This window comes from Oncorhynchus clarkii, chromosome 28 (genome assembly GCF_045791955.1).
Source record: "Oncorhynchus clarkii lewisi isolate Uvic-CL-2024 chromosome 28, UVic_Ocla_1.0, whole genome shotgun sequence".
NCBI classification, from domain to species: domain Eukaryota; kingdom Metazoa; phylum Chordata; class Actinopteri; order Salmoniformes; family Salmonidae; genus Oncorhynchus; species Oncorhynchus clarkii.
Genome location: NC_092174.1, coordinates 48,171,246 through 48,196,919, shown reverse-complemented (window position 1 = coordinate 48,196,919; position 25,674 = coordinate 48,171,246). Strand labels below are relative to the sequence as shown.

The 25,674-nt window shown below is 39.7% G+C and overlaps 1 protein-coding gene across 2 annotated transcripts in view; it reads left to right on the top strand.

Moving 5' to 3' along the window:
* LOC139387273 (Yip1 domain family, member 1) overlaps positions 1-24,772 on the top strand; it is a 28,891-nt gene extending 4,119 nt beyond the window's left edge. For both annotated transcript variants that reach the window (XM_071133387.1, XM_071133386.1), the window contains exons 2-10: positions 8,689-8,745; positions 14,547-14,713; positions 16,156-16,236; positions 16,875-16,962; positions 19,038-19,154; positions 19,325-19,491; positions 19,672-19,854; positions 22,351-22,465; positions 24,139-24,772. In XM_071133387.1, the coding sequence (XP_070989488.1) occupies positions 8,709-8,745; positions 14,547-14,713; positions 16,156-16,236; positions 16,875-16,962; positions 19,038-19,154; positions 19,325-19,491; positions 19,672-19,854; positions 22,351-22,464 (954 nt within the window). In that variant the 5' untranslated portion in view covers positions 8,689-8,708 and the 3' untranslated portion in view covers position 22,465; positions 24,139-24,772. The remainder of the gene's footprint in view (positions 1-8,688; positions 8,746-14,546; positions 14,714-16,155; positions 16,237-16,874; positions 16,963-19,037; positions 19,155-19,324; positions 19,492-19,671; positions 19,855-22,350; positions 22,466-24,138) is intronic.
* The last annotated feature ends 902 nt before the right edge of the window (positions 24,773-25,674 follow it).

Below are 25,674 nucleotides of genomic sequence, written 5' to 3'. Positions count from 1 at the left end.
GTTTTTCCATTGCTCTTAGGATAATATGGCGATGCTCTAATGTCAACAAGTTTTCAAAAGTCTGTCCAACGAATTGTCTGGCATTATCTATAACCACCTCTAGGGGGTACCCAACACCTACAAAGACACCGTACTTGAAGACATGTCAGATATGACAACGGCTTCTGGATAACAGGTGTAATAGTCAGTTACGGTAATGATGCATTCATTATGGATCCCACTAAGTCAATACCTAGTTTAATGCAGTGTCTTGGTGGTTGGTCTTCGTGCAGTGGCTGGTTTAGCACAGATGCCGTACAATTTCTTATCAGTCTTTCAGCATCAAAGTGCTGCTTCTTTGCTACTGTTTTGTACAAACCATTCCTTGATGAGTTTTGTGTGCGATGTCTATGTTTTTGGTAACACAATCCTGTGTCCTCTTAGAATACGTCATGTGTTGTCCATTCTGTTGTATGTAGATCCTCTGGAACTGAATTTGGCCATTTTTCCTTTCCACAGTTTGAATCAACTTTGTCAAATTTTTATCCTGTTTTGTTGCTTCTTTCAGATCCTTGATTGTCAATGCAGGTAGGTTGCTAACTGAAAGCACTCTCTGCACATAATCATCAACATATCCATTTTCTTCAGTTTCAGGATAGGGAAAGCGAGATAGGGAATCTGCAACGTTTGTTTTTCCCTTGATGTGCTCAATCTTGTGGTCCAAGTCTTTGAATTCTCAGACATAGCGTAAGTGTCAAAGGCTTTCATTGACAATTACATGAAGTTGATGCAAAGAGTCAATATTTGCAGTGTTGACCCTTCTTTTTCAAGACCTCTGCAATCTGCCCTGGCACTCTGTCAATTAACTTCTGGGCCACATCCTGACTGCATAATCAATGCTTGGAGTTTGTCAGAATTTAGTTTGTCCACCCGCCTCTTGAGGATTGACCACAAGTTCTCAATGGGATTATGGTCTGGGGAGTTTCCTGGCCATGGACCCAAAATATCGATGTTTTGTTCCCCGAGCCACTTAGTTATCACTTTTGCCTAATGTCAAGATGCTCCATCGTGCTGGAAAAGGCATTATTCATAAACCAAACTGTTCCTGGATGGTTGGGAGAAGTTGCTTTCGGAGGATGTGTTGGTACCATTCTTTATTCATGGCTGTGTTCTGAGGCAAAATTGTGAGTGAGCCCACTCCCTTGGTTGAGAAGCAACCCCACACATGAATGGTCTCGGGATGCTTTCTGTTGGCATGACACAGGACTGATGGTAGCGCTCACCTTGTCTTCTCCGGACAAGCTTTTTTCCAGATGCCCCAAACAATCGGAAAGGGGATTCATCAGAGAAAATGACTTTACCTCAGTCCTCAGCAGTCCAATCCCTTTACCTTTTGGAGAATATCAGTCTGTCCCTGATGTTTTTCCTGGAGAGAAGTGGCTTCTTTGCTACCCTTCTTGACACCAGGCCATCCTCCAAAAGTCTTCACCTCACTGTGCATGCAGATGCATTCACACCTGCCTGCTGCCATTCCTGAGCAAGCTCTGTACTAGTGATGCCCCGATCCTGCAGCTGAATCAACTTTAGGAGACGGTCCTGGCGCTTGCTGGATTTTCTTGGGCGCCCTGAAGCCTTCTTCACAACAATTGAACCGCTCTCCTTGAAGTTCTTGATGATCCGATTAATGGTTGATTTAGGTGCAATCTTACTTGCAGCAATATCCTTGCCTGTGAAGCCCTTTTTGTGTAAAGCAATGATGACGGCACGTGTTTCCTTGCAGGTAACCATGGTTGACAGAGGAAGAACAATGATTCCAAGCACCACCCTCCTTTTGAAGCTTCCAGTCTTTTATTCAAACTCAATCAGCATGACAGAATGATCTCCAGCCTTGTCCTCATCAACACTCACACCTGTGTTAACGAGAGAATCACTGACATTATGTCAGCTGGTCCTTTTGTGGCAGGGTTGAAATGCAGTGGAAATGTTTTTGGGGGATTCAGTTCATTTGCATGGCAAAGAGGGACTTTGCAATTAATTGTAATTCATCTGATCACTCTTCATAACATTCTGGAGTATATGCAAATTGCCATCATACAAACTGAGGCAGCAGACTTTGTGAAAATTTATATTTGTGTCATTCTCAAAACTTTTGTCCACGACTTGCCTCCAAATCCAACATGTAGATCAGTGGTTTGGGATCAGTTTGTAGTACAAACTGGCCTCCATATATAAAAGTTATGAAGTGTTCTATTGCCCTTACGCACCCAAGAGCTTCTCACTCGATCTGAGAATATCTTGTCTCTCTAGAGGTCAGTGAACGACTTGCATAAGCAATTGGCTTGTTCTGTTAATTTTCTCTTGCTGTAGCAATATATCTTCAAGTCCTACTGGGTTTGTGTCAATAATCACTACTGTTAAAAATGGTGCCGATAGAGATGGCAGCTCCGCTTCTAGTCCTTAGGAAACTGTGCAGTATTTTTCTCTATTTTTTCATGTATTATTTCTTGCATTGTATTGCCCAGAAAACCTTAAGTGTTATAACATACAGCCGGGAAGAACTATTGGATATCAGAGAGACGTCAACTTACCAGCACAATGACCAGGTTTACGACTTTCCCAAAGTGAATCCTTTGTCTGTACCACCCAGGGTATTTGAACTGATTCCAGAGGCCAACCCAAAACAACACCGTCGGAGGAGAGGGTGCCGGAGCGGTCTTCTAGTGAGGCTTCGGAAGCGCACACACCACCCACCGCTTCCCAGTATATTACTCGCTAATGTCCAGTCCCCAGTTAACAAAGTCGCTGAAATCAGTGCAAGAGTTACTTCCCAAAGAGATATCTGGGATTGGGATTCTGTTTCACGGAAACATGGCTAGCTTGGGACATGCTGTCAGAATTCGGATTTTCAGTGAATCGCTCCGACAGGAATAAACATCTCTCCGGTAAGACGAAGGGCGGGGGTGTAGGTTTCATGATTAACGACAATCATGGTGTAATTTTAGCAACATACAGTGTAAATGATTAGTTATTGGAGAAACAAGACCAAGATGAGACTCTGGACAAGGCGGATACGGTATATTAGAGGCCTTTAATCAAGCATAATAATATCTGGCAAACGTGCAGCACGGCTCCTATTCGTCCAACCCTTAGGGAGCTTTCGGAAAAAGAGGAGGTACAACATATTTGGGCAGTACATTTATACATTGAAATGACGTAGGTAGATTCTAGTAGTCCTGGCTCCTGGTTGGTTGTTCGTAGGTGATAGACAGTCCTCTCCAGCCTGGCGTCAGTATCCCATTGGTTCTTGACAGAGTTCTTTGTCTTTGGAGCCCATCCCAAAGGGTTTTGAGCAGTGTATATTTATGGGTTGTCAGTGTGTTTTATCTTAAACCCCCACCCTGGTGGGGGTTTCCCGTGCAGTTAGTATATTGAGAAACAGAGAGAGAGGGAGGGTATAACACAGAGTACAAGACAAAATTGTATGGTTAAGCCCAGGCAGACAACAGTCAGTGAATGCGTCATTACATGTTTTAATATGTTATTACAACAACAGGAACTCAAGTCCTTTTGTTCACCTGACCTAGAATTCAATAAGCATTTCGCTTCACTGGCAATAACATCTGCTAACCAGGTGTATGTGACCAATACAATTTGATTTGAATGTTGTTAATCCACATAGCATAAAGTCCATGTCTTTCTGGTATGCCTCAGGTGCGCTTGATAATCTGAAAGGAAATTTATTGAATCTGTAGTATCCACTGTGTATGATGAATGTTGTCAGGTTTCTTGATTCTGAGGCTAGTTCAACTTGCCATGATCCTTTTTCGCATCCAGTTTTGCGAACACTTTCGCTCCTTGCAATGCTTGCAGTATACTGTCTACTGTGGGAACTTGGTGTCGTTCTCTATGACAGCTTTGTTCTCATAAGTCAGCACAAACTCTGACTTCTTTTGTCTTTCTTTGGAATGTGGAGAATATTGGAAATCCTTTCTGATCTTTGATTCACTTCTTGTATGATGTCATCATCTAATATCGAGTCCAGTTCTTGATTGACAGCTTCCAGCATTGGATAAGGAAACACATCTCAGGCCTTGAGCTACAGGGACTATTTGCTCATTCACCGTACCTTTTGTGAGCGTATCCACTGATATGTCCAAGTCCTTGGAAAAGGGACTCCTATTCCTGTGCTAGCTGCATGAATATGCCCGGTGATTGCTCTACTGAATTGACATTATCTCTTGTGCTCTGTATTTTCAAGTCAAAACATATTTTCCTTCCTATCAATGCTTCTACGTTTCCTCTGAGCACCAATATCTGGTATGTCGATGCACTTTTATTCCAAAGTTCTGCTTTCAAATAACCTACACATTGTAGTGGAGTAGTCTGAGCAGAAACATAGCACTTTTTCTTACTCTCTAAGTTCCATTCCTGCAAACGTTCTCTTGAACAGGGCTTCTCCGATGAAATTCCTTCCACTGACTGTATTAAGGATCATTTTCAGATATTGTCCATTGACTTGCACTGTTTATTTTCCTTCCTGATAGATTGAATAGAGAAACTGGAGTCAGATTCAGGTTCCTTCACAGCTCTAACTGGGTTGTCACTTTTAGCTTTGTCTCTATTTATTTTTGTCACCTTGATTTTGTTCTTTTCAATGGTCTTTCTTTTCTCTACGGACCACAATGGACTGTTTTCTCTACGGACCACAATGGACTGTTCTCTCTACGGACCACAATGGACTGTTTTCTCTACGGACCACAATGGACTGTTCTCTCTACGGACCACAATGGACTGTTTTCTCTACGGACCACAATGGACTGTTCTCTCTACGGACCACAATGGACTGTTTTCTCTACGGACCACAATGGACTGTTCTCTCTACGGACCACAATGGACAGTTTTCTCTACGGAACACAATGGACTGTTCTCTCTACGGACCACAATGGACTGTTCTCTCTACGGACCACAATGGACTGTTTTCTCTACGGACCACAATGGACTGTTCTCTCTACGGACCACAATGGACTGTTTTCTCTACGGACCACAATGGACTGTTCTCTCTACGGACCACAATGGACTGTTCTCTCTACGGACCACAATGGACTGTTTTCTCTACGGACCACAATGGACTGTTCTCTCTACGGACCACAATGGACTGTTTTCTCTACGGACCACAATGGACTGTTCTCTCTACGGACCACAATGGACTGTTTTCTCTACGGACCACAATGGACTGTTTTGTCTACGGACCACAATGGACTGTTTTCTCTACGGAACACAATGGACTGTTCTCTCTACGGAACACAATGGACTGTTCTCTCTACGGAACACAATGGACTGTTCTCTCTACGGAACACAATGGACTGTTTTCTCTACGGACCACAATGGTCTTTCTTTTCTCTACGGAACACAATGGACTGTTCTCTCTACGGACCACAATGGACTGTTTTCTCTACGGACCACAATGGACTGTTTTCTCTACGGACCACAATGGACTGTTTTCTCTACGGACCACAATGGACTGTTTTCTCTACGGAACACAATGGACTGTTCTCTCTACGGACCACAATGGACTGTTTTCTCTACGGACCACAATGGACTGTTCTCTCTACGGACCACAATGGACTGTTTTCTCTACGGACCACAATGGACTGTTCTCTCTACGGACCACAATGGACAGTTTTCTCTACGGACCACAATGGACTGTTCTCTCTACGGACCACAATGGACTGTTTTCTCTACGGACCACAATGGTCTTTCTTTTCTCTACGGAACACAATGGACTGTTCTCTCTACGGAACACAATGGACTTTTTTCTCTACGGAACACAATGGACTGTTTTCTCTACGGACCACAATGGACTGTTTTCTCTACGGACCACAATGGACTGTTTTCTCTACGGAACACAATGGACTGTTTTCTCTACGGACCACAATGGACTGTTTTCTCTACGGACCACAATGGACTGTTTTCTCTACAGACCACAATGGACTGTTTTCTCTACGGACCACAATGGACTGTTTTCTCTACGGACCACAATGGACTGTTTTCTTTACGGACCACAATGGACTGTTTTCTCTACGGACCACAATGGACTGTTTTGTCTACGGACCACAATGGACTGTTTTCTCTACGGACCACAATGGACTGTTTTCTCTACGGACCACAATGGACTGTTTTCTCTACGGACCACAATGGACTGTTTTCTTTACGGACCACAATGGACTGTTTTCTCTACGGACCACAATGGACTGTTTTGTCTACGGACCACAATGGACTGTTCTCTCTACGGAACACAATGGACTGTTTTCTCTACGGACCACAATGGTCTTTCTTTTCTCTACGGAACACAATGGACTGTTCTCTCTACGGACCACAATGGACTGTTTTCTCTACGGACCACAATGGACTGTTTTCACAACAATGGACTGTTTTCTCTACGGACCACAATGGACTGTTTTCTCTACGGACCACAATGGACTGTTTTCTCTACGGACCACAATGGACTGTTTTCTCTACGGACCACAATGGACTGTTCTCTCTACGGACTACGGACCACAATGGACTGTTTTCTCTACGGACCACAATGGACTGTTTTCTCTACGGACCACAATGGACTGTTTTCTCTACGGAACACAATGGACTGTTTTCTCTACGGACCACAATGGACTGTTTTCTCTACTGACCACAATGGACTGTTTTCTCTACGGACCACAATGGACTGTTTTCTCTACGGACCACAATGGACTGTTTTCTCTACGGACCACAATGGACTGTTTTCTCTACGGACCACAATGGACTGTTTTCTCTACGGACCACAATGGACTGTTTTGTCTACGGACCACAATGGACTGTTTTGTCTACGGACCACAATGGACTGTTTTCTCTACGGAACACAATGGACTGTTTTGTCTACGGACCACAATGGACTGTTTTCTCTACGGACCACAATGGACTGTTTTCTCTACGGACCACAATGGACTGTTTTCTCTACGGACCACAATGGACTGTTTTCTCTACGGACCACAATGGACTGTTTTCTCTACGGACCACAATGGACTGTTCTCTCTACGGACCACAATTGACTGTCTTCTTACAGTTTAAGCATTTAGCTGTGTTGGTGCTTTTCTTTCCATTTCGTGCATTGCCTCTCCGTTTATTAGTGTTTACACGTCCTCCAGTAAAATAACATGACTGTCTTTAGCCTTGCCAAAATGATCAGAAAGCACTTCTGATTCTGCCTGTGCTCCTTCAAATATTGTAGCAATGGTGAGATCACCTAGTAGTGTTAATCCTTCTGCCTGGAGAAATGAATCTCAGGCTTTTGTTTGCACATCTTTCCACTAGCTGCTCCCTCAACATGTCTGAGTCCAGAGCATCTCACATGACGTAGCCACTTCTCTTGGGCGGCAGGGTAGCCTAGTGGTTAGAGTGTAGAGGCGGCAGGGTAGCCTAGTGGTTAGAGTGTAGAGGCAGCAGGGTAGCCTACTGGTTAGAGCGTTGGACTAGTATCCGGAAGGTTGCAAGTTCAAATCCCCGAGCTGACAAGGTACAAATCTGTCGTTCTGCCCCTGAACAGGCAGTTAACCCACTGTTCCAAGGCCGTCATTGAAAATAAGAATTTGTTCTTAACTGACTTGCCTAGTAAAATAAAGGTAAAATAAATAAAATAAAAAAAATGTATTCACACAGCCATTGATAGTTTCTCTTAATGCATTCACACAGCCATCGATAGTTTCTGTTAATGCATTCACACAGCCATCGATAGTTTCTGTTAATGCATTCACACAGCCATCGATAGTTTTGTCTCGATCCGGTGTTCTTTGTCTAAACTTGAGACTTTCCAACCCCACATTTCTCAGCGGTGTAAAGCATCAAGCACGGCTACGGTTTGCAAATGTACCTTTTTCTCCTGGTTGAAATAGATTCCACTTTAAACAAGGTACACCTGTTAATTGAAATGCATTCCAGGTGACTACCTCATGAAACTGGTTGAGAGAATTCCAAGAGTGTGTAAAGCTGTCATCAAGGCAAAGGGTGGCTACTTTGAAGAATCTAAAATATATTTTGATTTGTTTAACACTTTGTTGCTTACTACATGATTCCATGTGTGTTATTACATAGTGTTGATGTCTTCACTGTTATTCTACAATGTAGAAAATAGAAACAATAAAGAACCCTTGGATGAGTAGCTGTCCAAACTTTTGACTGTGTGTGTGTGTGTGTGTGTGTGTGTGTGTGTGTGTGTGTGTGTGTGTGTGTGTGTGTGTGTGTGTGTGTGTAAATAGATATATTTAAAACACAAAATATTACATGACCCTCCCCTGGACCAGATTAAAATAATACTAAACCCTTCCCTTGACTGAAATTGAAATAACATGACCCTCCCCCAATTTCCTCCGGGTACCCATCCTGTAAATGTTGATCCGACCGACACTGATTGAGCTAGCAGTGCTGAGTTAGTTTTATCATCTGCATTCAATCGTAGTGAACAAACAAAACTGTACTTACATTTACTATACACTGTATATGTTTACATGGTATTGTTAGCCTGTCAACCTCTATCCTCTGAAAAAGCTACTGAGTGATGATCATCGAATCCCATTGAACAAGTCTATCCACATTTCCTGCATCGTTACAGTGCCAGCAGCGTAATGGATCTCTATGGAGAAGCGTGTATCTTGACACTAATCTTCTTTGTCTCCACAGACTCTTGATTAGTCTCCTACATGGCGGCTAACAGCGATTTCCTCTTAACATTTCAAGGTGAGTGTTTATAGCCTGTGATGCCATTCAGATACAGCATGACACCACTGCTGCTCAGTCTTATAGACTGTATACATTATTATAATAATAATGCCATTCAGGTCAGTGGCGGCTCCTCTGAGGAGGAAGAGCAGGACCATCCTCTTCAGTGAATTTCATAAAAATAGAAATAGTGAAGCGTTAAAAAGTTATTATTATTATTAGATACAACTATACTAAATATGTTCACATCACCAAATAACTGATTAAAATACACTGTTTTTCAATGAATATCTGCAGTAGCCTCAACAGAACTCTGTAGGGTAGCACCATGATGTAGCCGGAGGACAGCTAGCTTCCATCCTCCTCTTGGTACATTGACTTTAATACGAAACCAAGGAGGCTCATGGTTCTCACCACCTTCCATAGACTTACACAGTGATTATGACAACTTCCAGAGGATGTCCTCCAACCTATCAGAGCTCTTGCTGACAAGTCCACCCAATCAAAGGATCAAAAAATGTATCTAGTACTGAAAGCATAAGCTACAGCTAGCTATCACTGTAGTGCATAAAATGTGAGTAATTAACCAAAGAGAGAGACAATATTTTAATAGTTTTGAAAAAAATAATTTCTTCAAAAATCCTGATATTACCAGGTTGTGCCCACTAGATGGTGGTATTAGGAATTTTTTCTGAATCAGAATCTCATAACCTTTCTCTTTACAAACATTCTGAATCAGAATCTTTGTCATAACCTTTCTCTTTACTAACATTCTGAATCAGAATCTCATAACCTTTCTCTTTACTAACATTCTGAATCAGATCTTTGTCATAACCTTTTTCTTTACTGACATTCTGAATCAGAATCTTTGTCATAACCTTTCTCTTTACTGACATTCTGAATCAGAATCTCATAACCTTCCTCTTTACTAACATTCTGAATCGGAATCTTTGTCATAATCTTCCTCTTTACTAACATTCTGAATCAGAATATTTGTCATAACCTTTCTCTTTACTAACATTCTGAATCAGAATCTTTGTCATAACCTTTCTCTTTACTAACATTCTGAATCAGAATCTCATAACCTTTCTCTTTACTAACATTCTGAATCAGAATCTCATAAACTTTATCTTTACTAACATTCTGAATCAGAATCTTTGTCATAACCTTCCTCTTTACTGACATTCTGAATCAGAATCTTTGTCATAACCTTTTTCTTTACTAACATTCTGAATCAGAATCTCATAACCTTTCTCTTTACTGACATTCTGAATCAGAATCTTTGTCATAACCTTTTTCTTTACTAACATTCTGAATCAGAATCTCATAACCTTCCTCTTTACTGACATTCTGAATCAGAATCTTTGTCATAACCTTTATCTTTACTAACATTCTGAATCGGAATCTTTGTCATAATCTTCCTCTTTACTAACATTCTGAATCAGAATCTTTGTCATAACCTTTCTCTTTACTAACATTCTGAATCAGAATCTCATAACCTTCCTCTTTACTAACATTCTGAATCAGAATCTTTGTCATAACCTTTTTCTTTACTAACATTCTGAATCAGAATCTCATAACCTTCCTCTTTACTAACATTCTGAATCAGAATCTTTGTCATAACCTTCCTCTTTACTAACATTCTGAATCAGAGTCTTTGTCATAATCTTTCTCTTTACTAACATTCTGAATCAGAATCTCACAACCTTCCTCTTTACTGACATTCTGTATCAGAATCTTTGTCATAACCTTTCTCTTTACTAACATTCTGAATCAGATCCTTTGTCATAATCTTTCTCTTTACTAACATTCTGAATCAGAATCTCACAACCTTCCTCTTTACTGACATTCTGTATCAGAATCTTTGTCATAACCTTTCTCTTTACTAACATTCTGAATCAGATCCTTTGTCATAATCTTTCTCTTTACTAACATTCTGAATCAGAATCGTTGTCATAACCTTTCTCTTTACTAACATTCTGAATCAGAATCTTTGTCATAACCTTTCTCTTTACTAACATTCTTTATCAGAATCTCATCAACTTTCTCTTTACTTACATTCTGAATCAGAATCTTTGTCATAACCTTCCTCTTTACTGACATTCTAAATCAGAATCTTTGTCATAATCTTCCTCTTTACTAACATTCTGAATCAGAATCTCATAAACTTTCTCTTTACTAACATTCTGAATCAGAATCTTATAACCTTTCTCTTTACAAACATTCTGAATCAGAATCTCACAACCTTCCTCTTTACTGACATTCTGTATCAGAATCTTTGTCATAACCTTCCTCTTTACTAACATTCTGAATCAGAATCTTTGTCATAATCTTCCTCTTTACTAACATTCTGAATCAGAATCTTTGTCGTAACATTTCTCTTTACTAACATTCTGAATCAGAATCTTTGTCATAACCTTCCTCTTTACTAACATTCTGAATCAGAATCTTTGTCATAACTTACCTCTTTACTAACATTCTGAATCAGAATCTTTGTCATAACCTTTATCTTTACTAACATTCTGTATCAGAATCTCATAACCTTTATCTTTACTAACATTCTGAATCAGAATCTTTGTCATAACCTTTCTCTTTACTAACATTCTGAATCAGAATCTTTGTCATAACCTTTCTCTTTACTAACATTCTTTATCAGAATCTCATAAACTTTCTCTTTACTTACATTCTGAATCAGAATCTTTGTCATAACCTTCCTCTTTACTGACATTCTGAATCAGAATCTTTGTCATAATCTTCCTCTTTACTAACATTCTGAATCAGAATCTCATAAACTTTCTCTTTACTAACATTCTGAATCAGAATCTCATAAACTTTCTCTTTACTAACATTCTGAATCAGAATCTCATAACCTTTCTCTTTACTCACATTCTGAATCTGAATCTTTGTCATAACCTTTCTCTTTACTAACATTCTGATTGAGAATCTTTGTCATAACTTTTTTCTTTACTGACATTCTGAATCAGAATCTTTGTCATAACCTTCCTCTTTACTAACATTCTGAATCAGAATCTTTGTCATAACCTTCCTCTTTACTGACATTCTGAATCAGAATCTCACAACCTTCCTCTTTACTGACATTCTGTATCAGAATCTTTGTCATAACCTTCCTCTTTACTAACATTCTGAATCAGAATCTTTGTCATAACCTTTCTCTTTACTAACATTCTGAATCTGAATCTTTGTCATAACCTTTCTCTTTACTAACATTCTGAATCAGAATCTTTGTCATAACCTTTCTCTTTACTAACATTCTGAATCAGAATCTTTGTCATAACCTTTCTCTTTACTAACATTCTGAATCAGAATCTTTGTCATAACCTTTCTCTTTACTAACATTCTGAATCAGAATCTTTGTCATAACCTTTCTCTTTACTTACATTCTGAATCAGAATCTTTGTCATAACCTTTTTCTTTACTAACATTCTGAATCAGAATCTCATAAACGTTCTCTTTACTAACATTCTGAATCAGAATCTCACAACCTTCCTCTTTACTAACATTCTGAATCAGAATCTTTGTCATAATCTTCCTCTTTACTAACATTCTGAATCAGAATCTTTGTCGTAACATTTCTCTTTACTAACATTCTGAATCAGAATCTTTGTCATAACCTTCCTCTTTACTAACATCAGAATCTTTGTCATAACCTTTCTCTTTACTAACATTCTGAATCAGAATCTTTGTCATAACCTTTCTCTTTACTAACATTCTGAATCAGAATCTTTGTCATAACCTTTCTCTTTACTTACATTCTGAATCAGAATCTTTGTCATAACCTTTTTCTTTACTAACATTCTGAATCAGAATCTCATAAACGTTCTCTTTACTAACATTCTGAATCAGAATCTCACAACCTTCCTCTTTACTAACATTCTGAATCAGAATCTTTGTCATAATCTTCCTCTTTACTAACATTCTGAATCAGAATCTTTGTCATAACCTTTCTCTTTACTAACATTCTGAATCAGAAGCTTTGTCATAACCTTTCTCTTTACAAACATTCTGAATCAGAATCTCATAACCTTTCTCTTTACTAACATTCTGAATCAGAATCTCATAACCTTTCTCTTTACTACCATTCTGAATCAGATCCTTTGTCATAACCTTTCTCTTTACTGACATTCTGAATCAGAATCTCACAACCTTCCTCTTTACTGACATTCTGTATCAGAATCTCATAACCTTTCTCTTTACTAACATTCTGAATCAGAATCTTTGTCATTAACTTTCTCTTTACTGACATTCTGAATCAGAATCTCGTAACCTTTCTCTTTACTAACATTCTGAATCAGAATCTTTGTCATAACCTTTCTCTTTACTGACATTCTGAATCAGAATCTTTGTCATAACCTTTCTCTTTACTAACATTCTGAATCAGAATCTCACAACCTTCCTCTTTACTGACATTCTGTATCAGAATCTTTGTCATAACCTTCCTCTTTACTAACATTCTGAATCAGAATCTTTGTCATAATCTTCCTCTTTACTAACATTCTGAATCAGAATCTTTGTCATAACCTTTCTCTTTACTAACATTCTGAATCTGAATCTTTGCCATAACCTTTCTCTTTACTAACATTCTGAATCAGAATCTTTGTCATAACCTTTCTCTTTACTAACATTCTGTATCAGAATCTCATAACCTTTATCTTTACTAACATTCTGAATCAGAATCTTTGTCATAACCTTCCTCTTTACTAACATTCTGAATCAGAATCTTTGTCATAACTTTCCTCTTTACTAACATTCTGAATCAGAATCTTTGTCATAACCTTTATCTTTACTAACATTCTGTATCAGAATCTCATAACCTTTATCTTTACTAACATTCTGAATCAGAATCTTTGTCATAACCTTTCTCTTTACTAACATTCTGAATCAGAATCTTTGTCATAACCTTTCTCTTTACTAACATTCTTTATCAGAATCTCACAAACTTTCTCTTTACTTACATTCTGAATCAGAATCTTTGTCATAACCTTCCTCTTTACTGACATTCTGAATCAGAATCTGTCATAATCTTCCTCTTTACTAACATTCTCAATCAGAATCTCATAAACTTTCTCTTTACTAACATTCTGAATCAGAATCTCATAACCTTTCTCTTTACTCACATTCTGAATCTGAATCTTTGTCATAACCTTTCTCTTTACTAACATTCTGAATGAGAATCTTTGTCATAACCTTTCTCTTTACTAACATTCTGAATCAGAATCTCACAACCTTCCTCTTTACTGACATTCTGAATCAGAATCTTTGTCATAACCTTTCTCTTTACTAACATTCTGAATCAGAATCTCATAACCTTTCTCTTTACTGACATTCTGAATCAGAATCTTTGTCATAACCTTTCTCTTTACTGACATTCTGAATCAGAATCTTTGTCATAACCTTTCTCTTTACTAACATTCTGAATCAGAATCTTTGTCATAACCTTTCTCTTTACTAACATTCTGAATCAGAATCTTTGTCATAATCTTTCTCTTTACTAACATTCTGAATCAGAATCTTTGTCATAACCTTTCTCTTTACTAACATTCTGAATCAGAATCTTTGTCATAACCTTTCTCTTTACTAACATTCTGAATCAGAATCTCATAAACGTTCTCTTTACTTACATTCTGAATCAGAATCTTTGTCATAACCTTTCTCTTTACTAACATTCTGTATCAGAATCTCATAAACTTTCTCTTTACTAACATTCTGAATCAGAATCTTTGTCATAACCTTCCTCTTTACTAACATTCTGAATCAGATCCTTTGTCATAACCTTTGTCTTTACTAACATTCTGAATCAGAATTTGACAGTTCTGAGAGCCATTTGGGAGGGAACGGAGATGCGACTACCATCAGTATGGAGGACACAGGGGCAGGAAGTCACAAACCTCAGAAACAGAGGAGATCTGCACCGGTGACATCCTTCGAAGAGGACAATGACCCATTGGCTAATGACGACAAGACTGAGGTCAGAAAAATACATACACTATATGACCAAAAATATGTGGACACCTATTGGTTGAACATCTCATTCCAAAATGATGGGTATTAATATGGAGTTGGTCCCCCCTTTGCTGCTATAACAGCCTCCACTCCTCTGGGAATGCTTTCTACTAGATGTTGGAACATTGCTACGGGGACTTGCTTCTAATCAGCCACAAGCATTAGTGAGGTCGGGCACTGATGTTGGGTGATTAGGCCTGGTCTTGCAGTCGGCGTTCAAATTCATCCCAAAGGTGTTCAATAGGGTTGAGTTCAGGGCTTTGTGCAGGCCAGTCAAGTTCCTCTACACTGATCTCGACAAACCATTTCTGTATGGACCTCACTTTGTGCACGGGGCATTGTCATGCTGAAACAGGAAAGGTCCTTCTTCCCCAAACTGTTGCCACAAAGTTGGAAACACAGAGTGGTCTAGAATGTCATTGTATGCTGTAGCGTAAAGATTTCCCTTCACTGGAACTAAGGGGCCTAGCCTGAACCTTGAAAAACAGCCCCAGACCACTATTCCTCCTCCACCAAACTTTACAGTTGGCACTATGCATCCGGGCATGTAGCGTTCTCCTGGCATTCCCCAAACCCAGATTCGTCTTGTTGGACTGCCAGATGGTGAAGCGTGATTCATCACTCCAGAGAAAGCGTTTCCACTGCTTCAGAGTCCAATGGCGGTGAGCTTTACACCACTCCGGCCGATGCTTGGCATTGCGCATGGTGATTTTAGGCTTGTGTGCGGCTGCTCGTCCATGGAAACCCATTTCGTGATGCTCTCGACGAATAGTTCTTGTGCTGATGTTGCTTCCAGAGGCAGTTTGGAACTCGGTAGTGATTGTTGGTTGTAACCGAGGACAGATCATTTTTATGCGCTTCAGCGCTCCAAGGTCCTGTTCTGTGACCTTGTGTGGCCTACCACTTCACGGCTGAGCCGTTGTTGCTCCTATCTGTTTCCACTTCACAACAACAGCACTTACAGTTGACTGGGGCAGCTCTAGTAGGGCGGAAATTTGATGAACTGACTTGTTGGCAATGTGGCGTCCTATAACAATGCCACGTAGAAAGTCACTGAGCTCTTAAGTAAGGGCATTCTACTGCCAATGTTTGTCTATGGAGATTGCATGGCTTTGTGCTCGATTTTATACACCTGTCAGCAACGGGTGTGTCTGAAAGGGGTGTACATATACATGTGTATATATAGTATAGTTTACCACGTTATAACGTAACATTGACAACATATAGGCTGTAGTCGGTAAGCACTTAGTTGCAGCCCAGATGTTGTCCATGTTTGGTTCAGAAAATAAAGCACATGCCATATAAAAGCCCATTTTGATGTTTCTGATAATTAATATGATTCTGTGATTGTTTTGTTACCTGATGTGAGTTCTAACCTGTATTTTATAACGATTTCTTTTCCTACAGCTGTTGTCTGGGCAGAAGAGAAGTGCTCCTTTCTGGACCTTTGAATATTATCAGAGATTCTTTGACGTAGAGACACACCAGGTACTTCATCTGTTCATCTGAATTGAATCGGCCAAACAAATAGGCCTTTGAAAACATAATAAATGTTTTTGTAATGACATTTTCAATATGTTTTTAAGAACGAATTAAGTTACATTGGATCAGGACCTGATTTTTATTTGCGGGGGTAAACGGCTAACTTCCTGCATTTCAACACACGGTTTGTGTAGAAAGAATTGCACTTTTATAATGCTATTCTACACATTTTGTCATGAGGCGAAGAGAAAATGTTGCAGTTTAAAAGCACATTTCCTGCAATTCTACACTTGTTGGCATAGGTCAGAGAGAGACATTTGTTGTTTTATAGCTTGTCTCATGCTATTGTTCACATTCGGCATTGAGGCTGAGAGATTTAAAAAAAATAATAATAATAATAAAAACAGTTTTCTTAGTTGTCCTGCATTTTTACACATATGCTATCAAGGGGGCCCACGACCTCCAGGTGACCCATAACCCCAAAAAGGTGACCCAGATGACCCATAACCCCAAAAACAGAACAAAAAGTTGGAGGCCCCATGCCCTGTGTGCCCTTTCCATCCCTGCGTCCGCCTTGGGTTTGTAATCATGTATTTATTATATTTCTGTGTTGTAATGACTTTGTCGTAATGTGTTTCCTCTAGGTGAGAGAGAGAATCCTGGGGTCGTTATTGCCATGGCCAGGGAAGAACTTTGTCCATCTCTACATCCGCAACAACCCTGATCTTTATGGTGAGCATGCATCCTTCCTACCAGTCATGACCTGAAGTGTTGTTATCCTCACCTAAATGTTTAACGTTAGCGCCAGCTGTCGGCTAATCAGCCACTTAGAGACTTATTTTCAGCCGTCTACTTTTTCCACTTCATATAAACTAGGTTACTGTTAATTAAACTTTTTTTTTTTTTGGTTAGTCCGTCGATCCCACTCTCGCTACAATGAACGATTCTTCTACCAATCTATTGATAGGATAGGCGCCTCTCAGTCACGAAGCGAGCGTTGACATGGTTACGTAGCCTGCGGTCTGTCCCACCTCCCGGTACACTTTGTGTGCGTTGTGGTTGGTTGCAGTAGAATTTCTTTACACAGAGGAGGGGGAGAGCATGACGTCCCATGTAGTAACGATGATGCTAAAAATCCACGACTTAATTATTGTTTTCTGACACATGAATTGATTTTCTTGTGCGTGTTTCACAGAGCCAGCCACGTGGAGTCATGGTGCTATTTACTGTGTGTTGATTTGCAGCTGAACAGCCAGTGTTTACTAGTTTATAAAAGGTGTCGAAATGACTGAATAAAATTGATCTCATACAGTGCATTCGGAAAGCATTCAGACCCCTTCCCTTTATCCACATGTTGTTACGTTACAGCCTTATTCTAAAATGGATTTAATCGTTTTTTCCCCCTCATCAATCTACACACAATACCCCATAATGACATCACAATACCCCATAATGACATCCTATACCCCATAATGACATCACAATGCCCCATAATGACATCACAATACCCCATAATGACAAAGCATAAAAAAAAAAAAAAATGTTTACATTTTTGCAAATGTATTAAAAATTAAACTGAAATATCACATTTCCATAACTATTCAGACCCTGTACTCAGTACTTTGTTGAAGCACCTTTGGCAGCGATTACAGCCTCGAGTCTTTTGGGTATGATGCTGCCTGAGAAGTTTCCCCCATTCCTCTCCACAGATCCTCTCAAGCTCTGTCCGGTTGGATGGTGAGCATCGCTGCACAGCTATTTTAATGTCTCTCCAGAGACTAAAACATACTTGCCGACTTTTCTTAATGAGATGTCAAATTGCGGGACTTAAACATTCTTGGCCAAAACGTAAATTAATAACAGTTTTCTTGAGGTATCTTAGATTCATTCTGGGGATTTTGAGGAAGTGAAAGAGACTACATGGGGGACAAACATCATTCCAGTGTTTGTTTTTACTCTACAATCACATGTGTTCTACAAAAACACGCTAACAGCCTCTTGCTAGGTGCTCACTGGAATTAACAAGCCGTCTTCTAATGAGTTTTAAGCATTGTTGTGGGCTTAGAACATCCAATTATGTTGTTTTTCTATTAAAAAAGTGTGATTTTTAAAGAGTGAAAACCTGGAAAAAACTGTGTATAAACGCGAACCTGGAAAAACAAATCCTTTAATTAATTTTTCAAGATAATATAGGATATTTACTTAATTTTTCTGTTTTAATAAAATACATAATTTGAAGAGAAAACATAATTGTGGCAATTAATATCTTGCAGGGAGACTATAAATGAGACTTTAATCTCAAGAGAAGACAAGATTCAATGTTAAAACAAGTTTAAATAGTTTTGTTCGTCTAGTCCTAGACCGAGACAAAACAACACACACACACCGAACATTTTCACTAATTTCAATGGTAAAGTCATGTCTTTCTTGACAATACCACAACACATTTTTGTCAATGTGAGAGGTAAACTCGATAAAGTATTCAATAATTTTGCTGTGTATTTCGGATGGAATTAAGGCATAAGAATGTACCAGAGGCCACCAACATAGAGCTCCTTCTGCAAAACATTTTGAACGCAGAGGGGCACCAGTCTGGCTACTTTTTCTATTTGTCTGGCTACTCTATGTACTTGTGGATAACACTGAGTGTATAATGGCACCTGTGTCTTGATGAGGGCATTCAACAAGTGGCAGAATAACATTCAATCTCGTCAAGTGGATTCAGGGACGTGGAAGCAGCATTTGAAACGGGCCGTGATGCATCGTCAAATACTACAGATTACTGATACCGTCTCTGTGTCCTCCAGGTCCCTTCTGGATCTGTGCTACTCTGGTTTTTGTCATTGTCATCTGTGGAAACATCTCTGACTTCCTGGTTTACCTGGGGAATCCACAGTATAAATACGTCCCAGAGTTCCGGAAAGGTGAGTGTCATTTTAAGTTTTTCAAGGGTCAAACAAAACACAGGATAAAACTGACTCCTCCACTTCCCAAGACTCAAATAGATACTGAACACAACAAAAAAGTCCCGTAAATGTTTTAGAAAATAATGTGATTGTTGCTACTGTTTCTCTTGTGTGTTTTTATTTCCCAGTGACCATTGCGGCCACGGCGATCTACAGCTATGCGTGGCTGGTTCCCCTGGCCCTGTGGGGCCTGCTGGTCTGGAGGAACTCCAAGGTTATGAACAGAGTTTCTTACTCATTCCTGGAGATCGTCTGTGTCTACGGATACTCCCTGGCCGTCTACATACCTGCTGTGGTAAGACATGACAGATCACATTGTTTTATGTCTGATTATGTCGCATTGTTTATATTTTATTAGGTTCAATAGTGTCACATTTACTTTGTTGCAATGCAAATGTTGAGGACATGTTTATTCCAGTCTTTTTTTTAAATGTTATATAATGTTGTAGTTATTGACAAGTGTTGTTGTTGACAGGTGTTGTGGATCATCCCGAACGAGGCCGTTAGGTGGTTTTCCATTGTTGTGGCTCTCTGTCTCTCTGGTTCCATCCTGGTCTTGACCTTCTGGCCCGCCGTCCGTGACGACCAGCCCCGGGTTGCCATAGCGATCATGACGGCCATCGTGGCACTCCACATCCTCTTGGCGTTCGGTTGTAAGGTAAACATTCCGGGGAAAAAACACACCTGGGCCGTGTTCATTAGGGCACAGTGTAGCAAAACGTTTCTAAACGTTGTGCACCATGGAAAAACAAAATGAGTGTTTCTTATTGGCCAAGTGCAGACAGCTTTTTTTTTCTTTTCGTGCCTAGTGAACACGACACCAGCCTTACGGAGTTGGGTTGTTCCTGGTCATGTAATACAATGTCCTGATTTAACAATCATCGACTTGACTGACCCAGTTTACATAACCTCACCTGGCTGCACCAATGGTTCCATCTCCAAATGGGACCCACACAATGACTTAATTAGCTCAGTTACCTACTCACTATTCTACTGGAGCCTTGTAGCGTGGCAACTGCCTGAGCGCTACACCACAGACCATAGTATCTTTGGCTACACTCCCTCTTGACAGCGCATGAAAGGAGTCAAGTTAGTTAGTTTATCTCAGGGGAAGGAAGGAAGGAAGGAAGGAAGGAAGGAAGGAAGGAAGGAAGGAAGGAAGGAAGGCGAGTTTGAGCAGGAAGAAAAGGGGGAGGGTGAAGGAGGTTGCTTTTCAGAAACAATGACTGACTGGAAAATGGACAGTCATTCCACTTCGACGTGTGACTACAGCCAGCTAGCTACTCAGGAGAATCACATGTCCCTGGGTCGTTCCACGAAATGGGTGCCTTTTTGGACATGCAAACTTCTAAAAAGAAAAATGATATATATATCTTTCAACATTCAATTGCATGGAGGATATGTTTAGCCTACAGAAAATACTGTGAAATTGTAAAAATAATTATGATAATGCCCTTACACTAAAAGTAAGTGCTGTTTGAAAATACATTTCAGCCTGTTTTGGTGGGATGGAGTTTTGTATTGCCTGGTGACATCACCAGGTGGTAAATGTGTTAATAGACCAATAAGAAAGAGTTCCAAATCTCTCTGCCAATAACAGCTAGTTTTCAGTTTTCCCCTCCCCACTCATAGCACTCCCAGACAGTCCAAGCAAAATTATTGCTTAATAAATTGCTCTTTTACTAAGAATCTATTTTTGTTTCTTTTTGACCATTGTAATTTAAAATAGTCACAGTAAGGTACTTAATTGTTACCTAGAAAAAATTATTTACTATTGGATAAAAAAAAAAAAAATCCCAACTTTCAATTGAGTGAACAGGGTTGACATGTTGAGCTTGACCACCTTAGTCAAAGATGATAAAATCATTTATAAATAGACCAAAAAGAGAGAGAAGACTTACTTCCTTTTCCACCATGCTGTTCAGAAGACCCAAACGATGTCACCTGCTGTGAATCATTTAACTAGGTAGTGGAATGGTCCAATATACTGCTTTCACATATGATTCTCAGTATGTTTCCTGTTTCTTTCAAACAGCTCTATTTTTTACATTTTTCTTGTCGGCATTCACCTTTTATATAGCCACTGTTTTTGCCGGGTAGGAGCAAGAGACATTCAACTTTGACCTTATTGTTGTGACCGTTGTCATGGTAACCTGACAGCTGGAGTATTGTGTGTAGATTGATGAAGAAATATTTGTTTATTTAATCAATTTTAGAATGAGCTGTAATGTAACAAAAAAAGGTCAAGGGGTCTGAATACTTTCTGAATGCACTGTATATAAAGTTTCCTATGGTATGTATTCATGGTATTCCTATGGTATGACTGGTACATAGACGGGGTCTGAATACTTTCTGAATGCACTGTATATAAAGTTTCTGAAGGCTCTGTATATAAAGTTTCTGAAGGCTCTGTATATAAAGTTTCTGAAGGCTCTGTATATAAAGTTTCCTATGGTATGTATTCACTTGTGGATGTCCATTATCCATTTTGTATGGTGTGTTACGAATTGCTTAAAATGAGGGACAGACATAAATAATCATCTTCAGAAATTACGCAAAAGGCACCGACTTCATGGAACGACCCGTCTACTTACAGAGAGAGATTGGGTGTCAGAAGGGCTTAATAAGAAAAAAAAGACTGACAGGAAATGAGGTTCATCCAAAATGGCACCCTATTCCCTATCTAGCGCACTACTTTAGATCAGAGCCCCATGGAAGCCTATTCCCTATATAGTGCACTACTTTAGACCAGTTTCCCATGGAAGCCTATTCCCTATATAGTGCACTACTTTAGACCAGAGCCCTATGGAACCCTATTCCCTGCATAGTGCACTACTTTAGACCAGAGCCCTATGGCACCCTATTCCCTACATAGTGCACTACTTTAGATCAGAGTCCTATGGGACCCTATTCCCTACATAGTGCACTACTTTAGACCAAAGCTCTATGGCACCCTATTCCTTATATAGTGCACTACTTTTGACCAGAGCCCCTGTTCCTCTCTAGCTTGTTGGTCTCGAATGTGTCCCAAATGGCACCCTATTCCCTATTCCTGGTCAAAAGTAGTGCACTATAAAGGGAATGGGGGTGTCATTTGGGGCAGAACCCGGTGTTCTCTCAGAATAAATGATTTGCTGTGTTTATTTTCATCCAGGCTTACTTCTTCAGTACGTTGGAGGTTAAACACACTGCTGTTGATGCTGCGGTGGACCATGGAACCAAGTCGTCTCCAACCATGAAGATGCACAGAACTAATACAATGTCCTGAGGTAAATGGTGGAACTAAAGATATTTGCGTTGTAGACATTCATACCTCTACTGGTGGTCTTATATAGCCACTTGTGTAACTAATATAATAATAACATGTTAGCGGCTCCTTCACCGCAGCCAACGTGAGTAAAATATAATAACATATACCGTTTACTAGATGCTTTTGGTCAAAGCGATTTAGTCATGTGTGCATTACAGGTTATTGAACTAACCTGTAATTAGTGCTGAGCGATTAACCAACATGTCTTTTTTTTTGGGTGGGGGGGGTTATTAAACAACTTATTGACGGACTCCGGTTCGATTACTTGAATTCCATTTAGATTGTTTTGTTTTGTGAGCCCAACGCTCCATTTCTTTAGAGAGAAATCAAATCATTCATGAGAGAACTTTGGAGAAATCAAGTCAAGAACTCTGTGGGACGTTGAACTGAATGGAGTTGTAGTTTTCATACAGCAAATATTCAGCCTAGCTTAGCAAAGACACTTGGTAATTAACTACAATGACCACAATCCATTGCGCCATTTTTTTCCCCAGCTGAGAGACGAATCAGAGAAAAAGAGGCGACGCGAGAGGTTTCACTCTCACCAAAATAAGCCCAATACATTTCTTTGGGGTTATTTTGGACCTAACCTTGTCGCCTGCCTTCCCGCCTTCGGGACAACAACTCCCATTGTTAGGGGCGGAGACATAAGCATTTCGTCATTATATACAGATCTCTGGGTGGATGTCCTTTTACACCTGCAACTACGTTACGTTACATACACACAGGCCGCATGTGAGAGGAATGTTCACAACACAACGACGAGGGACAGAGACAGTTTGTGAAAGTATGCCTTATCTACTTTAAAGAACTAGTCAAATTATTTTAGTCAGACAGCTTTGCAGCATCCTAGTTAAATAGGATGACTACAGACAGTACAGTTTGGGGAACATAACGTTAGATGGTCTGACTGCTGACTTCCTGTCTGATCAGCGATGAGGTGAGAACTTTGAGGATTTAAAAAATAATAAAGTCATCAAATAAAAAAAGAAGCAATATACACAACTGAAATATCTTATTATTTCATAGTAATTTCCTATGTTTCTATTCATGTCGACCCAATGTGGACCTGACAGAGACATTGGAATATTTTAAATGTTTTGGCAATTGAATGTTCATTATTTTTGGGCTTTGGAATTTGCGTTAAAAAGCTCTTGAATAATTTGAACGTTATTATTTGATAATACATTTGATGTTAAAAAATAAATAAATCATTGAAAGAAAAAAAAACATTATAATTGAAACTGAACTGAACTCAAAAAGCAGTAATCGCTCAGCACTTCCTGTAATACACGTGAAAAGACTTGTGAATGTTTCATGTGGTTTTCCAACACTTCCTGTAACACGTGAAAAGACTAGTGAATGTTTCATGTGGTTTTCCATGTCACTGTACATCCTGTTGGAGTTGTCATGATTAGATAAGGCTTTAGTGGTGGATATTTGATGTTTTTTTTTTACTTATTGTCTACAAATGTGTGAGTTAGCATAAAACCATTTCTTATTTATCTACCACCACCTGTTTTGTCCAACGTCATCTGACACCAGACTTCCTGTCCTGGAAATTATTTTTCCTTCCCACAGTGAACAAGTGTTATTATCTTTTAATTGCAACGTCTCCTGTTACCTTATTAGGTAGAATCAAGTTGCCGTGGCGATGGTGTCATGGTGTCGTCTTGGTTACCGACCTGCTGCACCGACCTTGCCTGGGTGGGTCTTCCTGCTAAAAGCCCTTAAAGACACAGTAACGTGTTACAGCACGACACACACACACACACACCTGGATTGTAATCATTTGGTACCAAATGGAAGAAAATGGTCTGAAACAATAATAAACGCATATTTGCGTTTTCTTTTGCATAGTGTTTTAAAATGTTTTTCATGTGTATGTACTAATGAACACGACCCTGGTCCGAAGACCTGGGTTATTTACCAATTGGCACCCTATTCCCTATATAGTGCACTGCTTTTGACCAGGAACCCTATAATGCACTATAGAGGGAATAGGGTGCCATTTGGAACTTCTGGAAATGGACACTGGGTGACAACATAATGTTTTGTCTAATGGGATGGTGTCAGAACTGTCTGCCTTAACGATATAGAACTAAACATGAGTTGTGTTACTGGGTAGAGCCAGTCCCTTCCTTGTTTAACTAGTCATAGTTTTACTGTTATATATATAAATATACAACTTGATATTGATAAGACACTTCACAAAAAAATGTCATTTGAAAGACGCTTCTTTGTATTAAAATGTTTTTCATTGTTACCGAGTCATTACTATTGCATATACTAAATGTACAGAAAAGATCTGCTAGAGGTCCAGATACTGCCAGTCCTCTGTCTCCATTATACACTGCTAGAGGTCCAGTTCTCTGTCTCCATTATACACTGCTAGAGGTCCAGTCCTCTGTCTTCATTATACACTGCTAGAGGTCCAGTCCTCTGTCTCCATTATACACTGCTAGAGGTCCAGTCCTCTGTCTTCATTATACACTGCTAGAGGTCCAGTCCTCTGTCTTCATTATACACTGCTAGAGGTCCAGTTCTCTGTCTCCATTATACACTGCTAAAGGTCCAGATACTGCCAGTCCTCTGTCTCCATTATACACTGCTAGAGGTCCAGTTCTCTGTCTCAATTATACACTGCTAGAGGTCCAGTCCTCTGTCTTCATTATACACTGCTAGAGGTCCAGTCCTCTGTCTCCATTATACACTGCTAGAGGTCCAGATACTGCCAGTCCTCTGTCTTCATTATACACTGCTAGAGGTCCAGTCCTCTGTCTTCATTATATACTGCTAGAGGTCCAGATACTGCCAGTCCTCTGTCTCCATTATACACTGCTAGAGGTCCAGATACTGCCAGTCCTCTGTCTCCATTATACACTGCTAGAGGTCCAGATACTGCCAGTCCTCTGTCTTCATTATACACTGCTAGAGGTCCAGTTCTCTGTCTCCATTATACACTGCTAGAGGTCCAGTCCTCTGTCTTCATTATACACTGCTAGAGGTCCAGTCCTCTGTCTCCATTATACACTGCTAGAGGTCCAGATACTGCCAGTCGTCTGTCTTCATTATACACTGCTAGAGGTCCAGTCCTCTGTCTTCATTATACACTGCTAGAGGTCCAGATACTGCCAGTCCTCTGTCTTCATTATACACTGCTAGAGG